The sequence below is a fragment of the Squalius cephalus genome (genome assembly GCF_949319135.1).
Source record: "Squalius cephalus genome assembly, chromosome: 15".
Classification (NCBI taxonomy): Eukaryota; Metazoa; Chordata; class Actinopteri; order Cypriniformes; family Leuciscidae; genus Squalius; species Squalius cephalus.
In genome coordinates, this window is record NC_137136.1 from 31,312,962 (window position 1) to 31,328,166 (window position 15,205).

Here is a 15,205-nt window from a genome sequence, read left to right on the forward strand (position 1 = left end):
CCATTCATTACTATGTTTGGGAACCTTAAAACTGGTGAAAACTACACACATCTATTTCATACTTATTCAGAGAAATAAACAAGTTTTCTCGGTGACAGCTATTTGTAATGCAACATCTTACACAAATTCAGCTGTTTATATACAAATGAACGCATGCATGACAGTCTTTTCCCATTTTGTTTGGACTCTATTTGTTTAGAATAAAGTATTCTAGTGGTGGTTATGGAAAGTGAGAAATGCATCGGTAAAAGAAACCTTAAAGGGTTCTAACTGTGTGCTTTATGCAAATGAGTTCCATAGGGGAAAAAAAGGTGTTTCACTGTGTCAGCAGCCAATCACAGCACTAAAGTGGAGAAGCGCCAAACTGCAGTCTCCTCATTGGAAAGGGATTTCAACAGACACTCCTAGTTCTGAGTCTCCCATCAGGTGAGACATAACAGATACGCCGTCCTGTGTCTCCAGCCTGCAAAGGTGAGACGGAAACAGGCTCCATGATCTGAGTCTACAGCTTGTGAGGCAGCAACAGATATGACCCCGTTCTGAGCCTCCAGTCTGTGAGGAAAGAGACAGTAACAAACACATTCAGAGTCCTCGTCCAGCAGGACAGCAACGACTACAGCACGTTCCAAGTCTCCATGCCAGAGAGACAAAAGCGGATTGACCAAGTCTCTGGCCCAAAGAGGCAGAAGACAAACAGGAGAGCAAACCTTCACTTCAGGGCCTCATCTGCGTGTTCAAGAGTTTAGGACCCTTTGGTGCTCCAGGAGATCAGCATCCCACAGAGCTTCGTGTTCAAGGCTGTTGAAACGGATTCTGACTCCTTTCCCCACTGCGTCACTGCCATCATGAGGAACGTAAATATCACTTTACCAAACCTCTTTCCAGAGACCTTGGTATTGTTGTATATTATCAGTATATGTGACCCTGGATCACAAAACCAGTCGCAGGGGTATATTTGTGGAAATAGCCAACAATACATTATATGGGTCAAAAATTTTGATTTTACTTTTATGCCAAAAATCATTAGGTTATTAAGTAAAGATCATGTTCCATGAAGATATTTTGTAAATTTCCTACCGTAAATATATAAAACATTTATTTTTGTGAGTGAATGCAGCGAAATCGCTAACATAAATGGACAACTTTAAAGGAGAATTTGTCAATTTTTTGCACCTTCAGATTCCAGATGTTCAAATAGTGGTGTCTCGGCCAAATATTGTCCTATCCTAACAATACATACATCAATGGAAAGCTTATTTATTCAGCATGTATTCATGTATAAATCTTATTTTTTTTATTATAACTATAATTGAAATAATATTTCATTAATTTGTTTGATGCATAATAAGGTTCTTCACCTTCACCTTCACCTTCAACCATCATTAGTTTCAAAGAAGATAAACAACAGTTTATCTTTCCATAAGATAATAACACTCTTCCATATAGCCACACTCAACTTAATCACTTGTATTTTATGAGAGCACCCGCCGTGGTGATGTGTGGCTTGTTGTAGACTGTCAGCATCCGCGATGGTGCTTTTTTCAATTTGAGAGATGGCCTGTTTGCACGGTTAGGCTAATGTGCTTTTGTATGTGTTCATTGATGTATCATTCTGATCGTATTTGCTGTAGATGGATGGTTAAATAATGTCACATGATCGGTCATACTGCAGGCTCTCATTTGCAAGTGCACTGATTGCGTGCCAGTCTACGACAGGCTATACCTGGCATTTATTCAGTCGATTGCTCTTGTAAGTGCGCCAGATTGGTGCCAATTATTGTCATGTCTGCATTGTAATGCACAACTTTGCCTCTCCTTGTTATAAAACAACGTGCATCCAAACAACTTTAGCCAATGCAAACTCTGTCAATGTTGCTTTACGAATACTATAGCATATCGGATTATAAAAATTGTTAAGTGTGTGCGTGTTGTCATGTAGGCTATAGACCGATCGTCTTGGCTTGCATCCATGAAATATTGTGATGTTATAGGCCTACTGCATATTGAGAAAATTTAGACCGGTATTGCGCAACAATCGGGAGATGGGGACCCCCATGAATATTGATGGGTATTTCGCACACTGGCGATGCCACTTTGTAAAGAAACACTACGACTGCACACATAACATGCATGTGCATGACGTCACTGTTTTCCCAAATTTGCGTTTTTTTGTAGTTTACATGGAGAAACCGTTTTTTAAAAGTTTGCGTTTTCAGATCCCTAAAACGCCATTGTCATGTCAATGAATAGTCAAAACGCATAAAAAGTTTTTTGTTGAAAACAGTCATGAAATTAAGTAACAATAAATTGCATAACTAGTATGTAGCTTTGAGGGATTCGCATGCAGATATGATGTTCATTGTATTCATCAGGATCAGTGTCCATATGTTTTATTACCAGTTCATGTTAGTATTGTGTATTTACTATCGTAACTGTAGTTCCCGTAACCTTTAGCACTACCTGCTACAAGAATTATTACTTGTCATACTGCATATTAAATGTCACTTTGGTATGTATGAAAGAATGTTCAAGAAAAACTTTTTGCAGAAGACCACCACGTTTTTCTTCTACTTACCACATCCTCTAGTTGGACCTGGATCTGCCGATGAACCTCTGCCATCTGGAATAATGTGTCACCTGAATCAGTAGGAAATAATGAGAAGACGTGTCAAAGACTTTGTGCACAATCAGAAAAACTCAAATCACGAGATACCTGATAATGACATCTAATATTCATCTCACTCACGTCGAACCTGACTACATTAAGGTCACGTTTGCTCATTTTAAGGCTAGATTTTTAAGGGATAGTTCACCCAAAAATAATGTCATCATTTACTCACCCTCAAGTTGTTCTTAACCTGTATGAGTTTCATTGATCTGAATAACTTAGAAATTTTTAAGAATGTGGGCAACCAAACAGTTTCTGGTCCACATTTACTTCCATAGCTTTTTTTTAAAGTAAGTCAATGGGTTCCAGCAAATGTTTGGTTACCCACATCTAAGTTCAGCAGAAGAAAGAAACTCATACAGGTTTGGAGGATGAATAAATGATGACAGAATGTTCATGTTTGGGTGAACGGTCCCTCTAATGTAATGTAACAACTTCATGCTATTGGATGAGAAGAAACCTTGAACTAAATTGCACTGAATGACGACACTATTGCCTTGTGTAGAGATGCTTATAGCTGAATTAAGTTTGTTTCATAATTTGATCAACTTGATCAAACTAAACTGAATGAACCCTGAACGGCCTAGAGCTCAATAATGATCTTGTGTAGAGCGGCTGTATAGTTGAATTGAGTTCACTTCAGAACTTTGAAACTTTGACACAATCAGTTAACTAAATTTAATCAACATTGAACTAAACTGAGCTGAATAATGACACAATTCTCTTTATAGGGCTGCTTTACAGCTGAAATTGTATTTGTTTCATAATTGAAGAACTCTGCTAAATGAATAGTTAAATACTGTGAAGCTGCTTTGAAACAATCTGTATTGTTCAAAGGGCTTTACTAATAAATGTGACTTGCCTCTCTGACCTATTCAGTAAACAGATGCTGTAAATGCACCATTATGCAGGTAAATAGCCTGTTTTGACAGCCATTCAAATGCAGGCATGCACATTTTTTACAGAGATTTTATCATATTATAGCAGATGTGTTCATCACCGGTGCCTGATTTAAACAGCATGTTTTTTCTTTTCAGGGGGAAAGCTCTTGGAAAGCTAACAGACTGCTTTCTCCAGCTATACTGGACCAGCTTGGACTTGACCTGTCAAAACATCTTCATATGTTGGAATGATCTTGAAATTCCCAAGTTCTTTATTGGCATCAATGGTTCCATGAAGAACCTTTAACATCTACAGAACTTTTCCATTCCACAAAAGGTTCTTCAAAGTGGAAAAAATGTTATTTAGCTTATTAAAATGTTCTTCACGCTAAAAAATGGTTCTTTTAAGAACTGTTGACTTAAAGGTTCTTTGGCATCGCCCCTTTTGAAACCTTTATCTTTAAGAAAACATTTGTCAGAACAGAATTAAAGAGAGTAATTTCTTCCTTTAGAGGATGTGATACTCGTGGCAATGTCTGTCCATTCTTAAGTTTCATTGAAGGTGAAAATTTGTGTCGTGTTTTGTTGTTGGTTCCAGTGGGCCGAGCTGTGGATGTTGGCCTTCTTTATCCCCTACTGAGCAACTGTGTGTGTGAAACTTGGCATCTCTCCTTCGCTGCCTCCCTCCCTCCCTCTCATCCACCCCCGCTGTGTTCAGCAGTACAATGAGATCATGTGGTGTTGTTAATCTTTCAACAAAGGCCCCTCTCTCTCTCTTTTGCCCCTCTCTCGCTTTCTCTTAGTTTCTTCATCTCCATTTTATTGTACAGGCTTGCCTCTTCATTTTCTTCTGCTGCAGTCATTTGTTTCCACGCTTTAGTTTCCTGTAAACTCTGATGTACCGTGAACTTAAAACAATGTAGTTATATTTACTTACATATTCACAATCAGTTCTCACCACTGACTTTACTCTGCCGGACATGTCCCTCCAGAAACAGATCTGAATAGCCCTGATCTAAAAAGGGTTACTAAAATTAACTAAAAACTATAACTATAAAAAAATAAAAAATAAAAATAAATAATGTTAATTGAAAGAAAACAAAATATAAAAATATATAATAAAAACTATATAGAAATATTTAGAGAAAACCAAAAACTACTAAAACTGACAAAAACAACAAACAAAATTTTAGCCTGGTTAAAACCAGACCATTCTCAGTAGTAACTGAGTTATGGTCTGGCAAAGCTTCATTAATAACTCATTTCCAAAGGGGCGTCACCAACGGACGTTGCTCAAATGCCTCTGGGCGCAATTGGATAGACCTAAAACCAATCAGAGCGATCGTCATTGTGTAAAGAGATATGCTGCGTCCAAATTCGCCTAAGTTACGCTATGCCATAAAAGTATGTACACTTTTTGTGAAGAAAATGTATTTATTTTTGAATGTGTAGCAAAAAAGTAGGCAAGCTTTGGGACATACTACTTCATCATCTTTATCGGACGGATCTGTCGCGTGTGTCCATTCACGTAAACTGCCTTGTCAATCATCTTGTCACAGTTAAAATCCTCTATTAAATCTAATATAATTTCCTACCGTTTCGGAGAGAAATGTAGTAGCACGTTCATCTGCCAGTGGGTCTTTCATGGAGACTGTCCTCATGTGTTTGCAATTTGAATATAATAATGCATTTAAAAGTTGGTGCGGTTCACCAACGGACGTCGCTCAGATGCCTCTGGGCGCAATTGGATAGACCTAAAACCAATCAGAGCGATCGTCATTGTGTAAAGCCCGCCTCAACGTTTCTGATTGGTGCCTCGATTTGGACGGATTAGAAATCGGCTTGAATGAGCTCTTTGCCAGACTACTTGCAGAGCAAATCTAAATCTAAATCATGGGGACTGGTGTAATTTAGAATCAATTGCTCCATGTATTTTTTAGGCAATTATTAATAATGAAGTGATGCAACTAGTTCACAGAAGAACAAACTTTGTTATTATAAAATTAGATTTAGGTCATATAACATAATAATCCTACAACGTAATATATTTCAACACTATTTGCTCTTTTATTGAAACAACAGTCTTAATAGCAGCTTGTTTCTGATTACAAACTCTGCTCCTGAAGGCCACCGTCTTACAGATTTTAGCTCCAAAACACCTGCCTGGACGTTCCTAGTGATCCTGAAGACTTGGGCTGTGTCCGAAATCGCCCTTTATATCCTTATTTGAGGGGACATTTGTAGTGGTGTCTGAAACCATAGTTGGACACGTCTTCTCTTTATTTCCTACTGATTCAGATTTCATGAAACTAATGTCTAGATGAAGACATTATCTTGTGCACTCATTCAATCCCACAATGCACCGCAATAGCAAGTGTACAACTGATGCACACTCAATGGCTAGTGAATACCCATAATGCACTGTGATGGTCGTGCCGAATGAAATCCCGCGTCTCACCAAAAGATTCCGGCCGCAGCTGAATCATCCATCCATCCATTTTCCAAACCGCTGGTCCAATGTGGATACAGCGTAATATCGCGTAATAATAAAGTATAAAATTCCATTTGAATTGATCATTAAATTGTTTAATTAAGGTTTATACATGCCATAGAGTTCAAGATAAATCTTTTCATTACTACTAGAGCTGCCAGTTTGCTAAGTCTCAAATGATTATTGAACCGCAAGCACAAGCTATGCAAAAGCGACAGCAGCTTCTGGCGAACTCAGTGTCAATTCACTCACTCGTTTTCATTCACTCCTTCAAGTGGACTATATTAGTGCAGTAATGTAGGGAAAAGCTATTTTGGACACAGCCCTTGATTCAGGTGTGTTAAATTAGTGTTGGAGCAAATCTCCGCAGGACAGCGGCCCTCCAGGAACTGAGTTTGAGACCCCTGGACCACAGACTCCAATCATCACCACCTCAAAAAATCCCTCGTAACTGTCACTAAAAGTTCTCTCTCTCTGTTACTTATCTTTCTCAAAAACACATTAAATAACAGTTCAAATTCTAACATAAACTCTTGCCATCCAGTCACACACAAAACATGCTGTGAGCTGAAAATCCACTGCCGAATCTCTTGACATTATTAAAGGGATACTTCCTCGATTAGCATTAAAGGAACACGCCAACTTTTTGGGACTTTGGCTTATTCACCGTATCCCCCAGAGTTAGATAAGTCCATACATACCCTTTTCATCTCCGTGCGTGCCGTAACTCTGTCTGACGCACCCACCACTAGCCTAGCTTAGCACAGAGACTGGAGGTAAACGGCTCCAGCTAGCATACTGCTCCCAATAAGTGACAAAATAACGCTAACATTTTCCTATTTACATGTTGTGATTTGTATGGTCACAGCGTGAACAAATAACAAGGTCACATGAGACACAGCCATCTTCTAACCGTATACATACTGGGAACTATATTCTCAGAAGGCGAAGCACTGCTACTTGGGCGGAGTGATTTGCCAATGTTTCATTGTATTATGACAGATGTGTCGTGGAGGTTCTTCTCCTTGACATTACAGATCAGGATTGTGACTAGTGAAGAACTGAGACTGTGCTTTCATCAGCCAATAAGTGTTTTAAAGGGATACTTCACCGATTAGCATTAAGCTTTGTATCAGTAGAAACCGGTAGTATTCTCGAGTGACCGTGCTTCCCTCCCTCATGTCCCCCTGAGACGAGAGATTTCTGTATTGTGTGTCTGGAAAAAACCTCCGAAGACAATCGTCATTTAGTGTCATTGGAGGTTTTTCTGTCCAGAGGCGAGAGACTATAGCCAATAGGAGGAGCTCGTCCCGCATGTCTTCAGCCCGCCCATAGGGGGATCTCACCATAAAACGGTGTCTTTTCAGTTTTGAGTCGACTAGTAGCCTAGTTGTATCATTTCTTCCGATACTGTCCTCTGTAACCGGTAGGCGTGGCTTGGGAGTGGCCTCGTAGGGCAGCGAAGCAAGTGCATTCTGGGAGTTGTTGTCTTTCATCCACATGAGCCAAAAATACATTTTATGGCTTTTCTCAGTCTAGAAGGCACTGACTTCTAGAATAATTTACATAAATTACCCAACTTCTTAAATAATTTCACATTTCTACTACATAAATGACCCAATTCAAATACACATTCATCTTTCCAGCGGTGAAATATCCCTTTAAGTGGAAATAGTTTAATTGTAAATGTACTGTAAATATACTGCTCTTGCATTCACTTACCCAGTTCTTTTGAGCCCTGGCTGTCACTGGCCAGCTCTCCTAGTTTGACCAGAGCGTCAAAGTATCCTTTAGCTGCGACTGTGACGCCTGTAGAGCAGTCAGAGAGACAGAGACAGAGAGTCAGGGATTTCAGTCCGTGACACTGATTTCCTGTGGACTTTAGCCCACAAAAAAGTGAACTATTGAAGTGTCTGACCCGTCAGAGCCTTTTCATAGTGTTTCCCCATCGTGACAAAATTCTTCAGACTGGGGTTGAACTGGTCCAGAATCCCCTGAACACAGAATCAGCAATAACTGACATTAGGACACAACTGTACACATTTTGATCTGTAATTAATTATATTACTGAAACAGAAGGATGGAAGAAACGGTCCATTTTGGCCACACTGAAAAAATGGTAGCCTAAAAAATTAGTTTCATGTGTTAACATCTAAATTAATTGATTTTATTCAAAAGAAAATTATTTAACATTACTGAATCAAACTAAATATGATAGGTTACACCAACAAAACCAAATTTAAGGGATTAAATTACTAATAATTTAATTTAATAAAATGTTGTACAGTGTCATAACAGGATAAAGTAATACATGAAGAGGGATATTGGAAAACCATCTGTGTAAGTGTCAATGTTGTGAAGCAAATTTTTTGTTCAAAGCTGGTTTAAAATTGTCATATAAAAATACAATTCATACAGACAAAGACTGGAATATGCATTTTAAATTAATGTTTTGTGGCATTTAAAGGTAAAAATGTCTACCCAGCTAAAAAAAATATGTTCTAAGAATATTTTACAAACGTTCCTGTGAAAAAGTTCTCAGAACATTCAAAACATCCAGTTATTTAGATGTAATAAAAAAAAAATTTCTTAGTTATGTGAACATTAGATAAAACATAAAGTTTAGTCTATTTTACTATTTTGCAAATATTATGGGAATGCTACTTTTGCATGTTCTCTGAACCATCTTCAGAGAAGTAGTAAGTTTTAATGTTTAAAAAACCTTTGACTAATGTCCAACTAAAATGTTTCCAAAAAAAGTGTCCCATTAATGATGTATAAATAACATTTATGTGCTAATGCTAACGTTATTAAAGACTATAACTGAGTGAACGTTTTATTAATGTAACTGGAAGAACGTTTCTTCATAATTTTGAGAGAACCTTTGGCATTATACGTTTTTTTTTTTTTCATCAAAAAAATACAACAAATAAAAGATTACATTTCTATGAACTTGGCACGTGTTTAACACTAGATTTTTTTATAGATATCTCCTATTATCGTCTTCAATAGTCTTTTCATTGTCTCCTTTAGTCTTACCTTGTAGACATTTTCTGTCATCTTGTTGACCTCATCTGAGCGTGACATTGTGCTTCTCTCTCCAGCTTCAGTTCACCTTTCTTTTACATGTAAATCACAGCACAACTGGCTACATGGAGAGAAGGAGAGCAAGAAAGTGAGATGAATCGGGATCATTTCATTTGCTTTTTTATTTGCAGGGATCTGCCTTAAATTTGGGATGGTATGAGCCCATCAAAAGGGAACATCATAATGATTTCAACCACAGTATACACTATTCATCAATAATAACTGGTAACAAATTCTAATGGAAAACTAAGCAATTGTAACTAGAATATTTAGATGTTCTAAAACACTGTAATTATTGTGAAGTTGAGATAAAAACCCAGACGTCTGAGGAATGCGTCTGAGGAACATTGCTGAAGGGATTTGCTTCTGTTCAATCACAAGAGCATTAGAGAGGTCAGGCATTGTGTGATTGTGTGTTTAGTCCAGGCTCGCAGTCACTGGCCCAGTTTGGACTCGGTCAAGATCCTGCAAAACCGTTTTGGCATGGATGTGCACCGAGATATTGACGTTCAAAAACAGGAAACCAGTGTCACAATCTTGGAAGAAAATCGTCTAAAATATCACCGTGTCACCAAAAGACCCAACCCATATAAAAGCCCCAGATATTTAAACCAAACCATCAACAGGAAGGAAATTTTATGCAGGAATATGACTGTCATGTTTAAGCAAAAATGCATTAGGCGTGCATAAGCATAAAAGGGCCAAATTGCTTTTATCAAGTCAAATCTAGTACTTTTCACAATACATATTGTTTCAAAGCAGCTTTACAAAAAAACAAGAAGTTATTGGTTTTATCTTAATATCTTCATGCCTTATTGTTGTATTTAACAGATTAGAGCTGTGCAATATTATAGTTTACATTTTGAGACGATACAAGCAATCAAGCTGTTGAGATTTGCTATATATAGCATGTACCGCTCTACGCATGTATACTGATAAAGTTGGACATACTTATGTATTCAACTTTATACAAAGAGCTGCGTGATAATATAATATAGTTCAGTTCAGTTGAGATTTTCTGTAGGCTATATTTGGCTTCATGTGAGCGCACTGTTTGTTTGCAGGTAAAATAATAGGATGTCCTTTATATACATCTTTTAATATATCGCTTTTTTTAAACCATCACTACATATTAACCCTTTAACTGTCAACTACCAGGACACTTGGTGCTCTCTTTTTATTGTCTTTGTTTTTTCCATCACATATTTTGAGACTCAAGTTTCCATATTTGGCGACAGAAGTGATATTGTTAAAGAAAATTATTAATTTGTCACAGTAAAACTCATAAAAAATCAATGGAATGTGTGTGTCACCCGGTGGCTATTTATGGTATTATGCTAACAAACCTAAATTTTTGTGATATCAACTTCAAATTTGGAACCCAACTTGATTAGACATATGTCTTTGATTTAATAGCAATTTTATAGTAAAAATTATTTAGTCAAATATATATTTTCTATCAAATAAAAAATGTTTAGTACAGTACATTTTTAGCGCAATTTTCCTACGGACAAAATTGCGATTGTTAACTCATGATTTCTGTTCTGTCTGTGCGCACCAATCTTGCACTTCTATCTCCTCCTCAACCAGACCACCTAGAGACTTCGGGTTTTCGGCATTATGTTAAGGAAGGTCTAATCTCAGGAACGCACACAAAAAAAAAAAAAAAAAAAAAAACATAAAAAGATTTACTATCTCTTAGTGTTGTGATCCCATGACGTCAGAAAATTGCGCTAAAACACTCACTGAGTTTTTATTACTTGTGTTTACAGTAAACTTAAACTTCTATAACTTTTTTACACTTTCATTTTTTGAAGTGTATGTCTGCAATAATCTGCCGAGTGTCTTCTTGAAAGGGAGACCAACCTGAGGTCTGTATTCCAAAGCATGAATTACATCCATTTAAGTTTGGATGGTGCATTTTCACATTTTTGCTCAAAAAGGGGGTTAAAATGTGTTTTAATGAACACGTTTTCATTAAAACATTATTTTATTAATGAAATTAATGAAACTGCATCCTTCTGCAAGAAGATCTAATCTCTCTGATATACAGAACATACCCCCAAAAATGATTTACTGTCTGAAACCTGAAGTAGTCCGGTTGACTTATGTCATAATATTTCTACCTGAATAATTATGTTAGATGGCACCACATGACGCATGTTTTAGGTTATTTGACATCTCATGGAACTGTTACCTTGTAAGTATTTTTTATTTTGTGAATTTCAAAATAAAGACCACCCCTGTCAGTGAACCTCAAGAGATTTCATTGTCTGAGTCTGGCCAGAGCCACCCTAAGACACTGTTATTGCATGTCTTAAGTTCATGAAATTGAGTCTGATATGCCATAGTGCCCTGGAGGAGAGCAATTCTTCCCCAGTCCAAGTGCAAGAGTCACGCCGCTGAACAAACACTGCGCTTTCCCTTTCTGGAAAGATCCCGAATAAAAGATTCCAGTCAGGATTACCCATCACATAAAGTTTCAGCTCTGAAGGCCAGTGTTTACACCAGGTCAGCGCTCTCATGCGTGTTATTGGAGAAAGATTAGGAGGAAGAATTTGACCTAAATGATCAAGTGAGACAAAAAAATAACATTCTCATCATATGACACTTCCATTTCCCATCTTCTCTTTCTCGTTTTTCTTTGATTCACACTAGCTCTGTTTCCATCCGAAGTTAGCAAAATTGGAATATCACATAAAACATGTGCCAATAAAGCACCATTTCCATTCCATGTGTTCAAGAGAACAATATTGTGGCTTCCTGGGAAATTGGCGCAAAATATCTGATCAGTCGGGGAAGCCAATGTGTCTTTTTTACTACATCCAAAATTCCCATAAAAATAGCTGGATGGAAACAAAGCTAATGAGAGCAGATGATTGACTAATAGTTCAGGGATTCACCCACAATTCACTGCATCCATGTTGTACTTTTATGCCTGCTACAGACATCTCAGCAATCCTATAAGATCATTACAAATCACACTGTACGACATGGATCTATTAAACTTGGGTACGACATGTATGAAGATTGTATGATGATGACACTTATTGAATCGTAGGCTATGTTAGTGTAGAAGAATAAAACGTCATCAGCAAGTGCTAGTGGTGAACAAATAGAGCACTCGACCTTTGGCAATTCGTGTTTTTTATGTGTGCTGAAAAAAAGATGTGGAAGTGAAAGAGGAGAATATGGACGCAGTCATGCTAGATAGGGAAGAGAGGCCAACTTGGCATGCAATTGCAAATCTTGCAAATGGAGCTCAGGGTAAGTAGTTTTAAGTTTAGCGCCATATCGCGTTGATCAATATGCCATTTCATGTTGGGTCGTCTTTGAACCTCTCTCACTGTACGACGTAGGACCACCGTTTAGGAGCCACGACTACAGAAATTGCCACGATTCTTTCATCTTTCGTCTGGGACAGCCCAAAATTGTACAATGTGTCCTGGCCATTAGGGGTACAACAGCTCGTCACTAGGGCAGTTCCCTAAAAGGACAACTTTGTGCCTTATATTTACCCAAAAAAGTACATTAGAGTAGTAAAATATAGCCATAAGGCATTACTATGAACCTTTTAGGATAAATAAGATACAAAGATGTCACTTTGAGGGTACATCCCTTTTTGTAAAGAGTCAATAAGTTTTAGTTTACATTACAGCCATGAACCATGATTTGCTATTTGAAATTCAGTTAAAAGCAAGTGGTTTTGGGGGAGGGACATTCTTGCATTTGAATGGACAAAAATGTGTAAGCAGCCCTGAGTGCTGTACATTTTAAGTGAATTCATATGCTCAAAGTTAATTTTCTCAGTGTTTAGGAGAACATAAGCAGATAACTTCAAAACTAACACACAATGAATTTTTAGGACTAACACGACACCAAAACAGATTGTATTTCTACTTAATCAAACTTTAGTCTTCACTGAAGATATAATTGTGTCACTGCATATTTCTGTATAGCCTGTGTATAAAAATTGTTGTCTCTAATGTTTTCACATATTTCATATAGGCTAACTTACTTCTCTCATTGTTGACACCTGTTCCCTAGGGCTGGTGATTAAAGTGGTGAAATTGCGATATTATATTGAGAGTAAATATGAGGTAAAAATGACGAGTAGATTCTGCTAATTTAACACACAGTGAAAAGCTGTAAGGAAAACATGAGCTGATATGAAAGTGGCATTTCAGTAGAGCATTTCTGCTTCTTAATGCAATAATTCACAGGGCTGAAAAAATGATTCATAGAAGAAAAAAAGCAATGCAACTTTCTCAGCTCGTTGCCATTTACAATGCTAATCACGTTGACTAAACATTCGCATTTTTAATATTTGTTCACATGGCACTTGTTGCACAGAGTCATTTAGCAGATTGTTCGTTTACTTAACTGAAAGAACTACAGTGTTAGTGGCTATTCAGAGGTTTTGTGTCATATAGTAATTTCCCTACCTTTTCAGTGTTCATCGTTTCCTCACCGCTTTGTCTGGTGTTTTTTTCTTCTCGTCACTTTTCCTTCTATGACTTTCCGTTCAGTGGTGGGGGTAGTTTAGTTAGTTTGACCCAGTAAATCCCTCTTCCACCCCTCACCCCTCACCCTGTCTCTCCCAAACTCCTCACTGAATCCAGGTCAGAACACATTCAGTGCTCATTGTTCTTCAGATCACATGCACTCATGCTCACATCAAACTTTAATCTTCATTCCGCCTAAAATGTCCATTTGCTGTCGGTATGTAGATCTCGAGCGGCTCGTTCGTCGCTGTCTCTGTCTCTGTCCCGGACAATGTCGGTCTTCTTACTCTCTGTCAGTCTCTCTCACTGGGACTGAATGTCAATGAGGTAACGGGACTGAGCTGTGAATAGAGCCTCCGCTCATTACAGGACCAACACACACACACGCACAGAGAGAGAGAAATCCCACTCTCATTCATAACCCGTTCTGTGTCCACGAACACTTTTAATTCCATAAGTAGTATAGCCTATTAAAAGTGGAATGTGCAAAAATGTGGTTAAATGTGGTTAAAATTAGGCCTACATTTGGCAGAATATATCTTCAAGAAACCTCATTCTTAGCCTAAATGTAATTAGCATTTAGCCTACTTTAAACTTATCAACAGAATTTTGGTTTATCAAAGCGTTGCTAAGCCAATAAGCCAATTAAATGGTCTGACATTGCTTATTTTGACTATTTGATCAGCTTAACGCAATATCTTAATTATACACAACAGGTCATTTCTCATGCACTCTTTTTTGCTAATCTCTAAACACATTCTCACTCACTAAAACACATTTCGCACTGTGATGCACTTGTTTCAAAACGCTAAACACAGGCAGGCAAAAGTTAAACACAACTACAACAACACAGTTATCATTTACACACAATGACTCAAAATTGTTATTTCTTACAGTTTTTTCAAATTGCTTGCACACTAAAGTGGAACTTGAGGCTCAGTCAGTGAAACCATTCACTCATGTCACCTAATCTTCAGATCAAGTCTGCAAAACTGCAAGCACATTATACGCTTTACAATCAAAAGTTTGAAATTGGAAAATAAACTTTTTGAACACAGTTCTCTACATGCCACACTCATTTACTGATGACCACCCAATGATCATGTGTGAAAACACTTATACATAAATTGATCACATATAAATCTAATCTCAGTTTTGAGAAATACATTTTAAAAAATTACCCCCTTGAATTATAGTGTAAATGTATATGTATATATATTTACATATTGGTCTACTGAAGGGGGTGGATTGGAATCCACTGCTGCTTCAATGTATATGTACTGTAATGAGTGATTATAATCAAGGTATTAATCAATATTTTTCCTTCTAAATATCAAATGAGTTGAATGACTTCTCTGGAGATTTTACTTTGTTATAGAAGTTACCAGTGTGATCACTGAAATGTTCTTTTCATGTATTCTTTAATGTCAGTATTTGATATCTGAATGCAGTAACAGTGCTTGCTTATTTGGCCCGGCTTCCAGAAATGAAATAGGGACATGTTTTGTGTTTGAGAAAGGTCTTCAACGTGTTAAAACAAATAGGGGTCATTGTAGTCTATAGTTTAAGGGAC

General features: G+C 37.4%; 1 protein-coding gene across 3 annotated transcripts in view; it reads right to left on the bottom strand.

Annotated features, from left to right (window-relative positions):
• Positions 1-13,946, bottom strand: part of LOC307171812 (BAR/IMD domain-containing adapter protein 2) — a 33,086-nt gene extending 19,140 nt beyond the window's left edge. For 2 of the 3 annotated variants that reach the window (XR_013823604.1, XM_079893672.1), the window contains exons 1-5: positions 13,573-13,946; positions 9,080-9,188; positions 7,959-8,034; positions 7,763-7,849; positions 2,576-2,637 (exon numbers count right to left, since the gene is read on the bottom strand). Coding sequence is in view for 2 of the 3 variants with exons in the window: in XM_079893672.1 (XP_079749798.1) it covers positions 2,576-2,637; positions 7,763-7,849; positions 7,959-8,034; positions 9,080-9,127 (273 nt within the window). In the remaining variant the exon portion in view is untranslated. Of the gene's footprint in view, positions 1-2,575; positions 2,638-7,762; positions 7,850-7,958; positions 8,035-9,079; positions 10,632-10,897 lie in introns of all 3 variants that reach the window. The other variant, XM_079893673.1, reaches the window with a different exon arrangement.
• Positions 13,947-15,205: the final 1,259 nt, after the last annotated feature.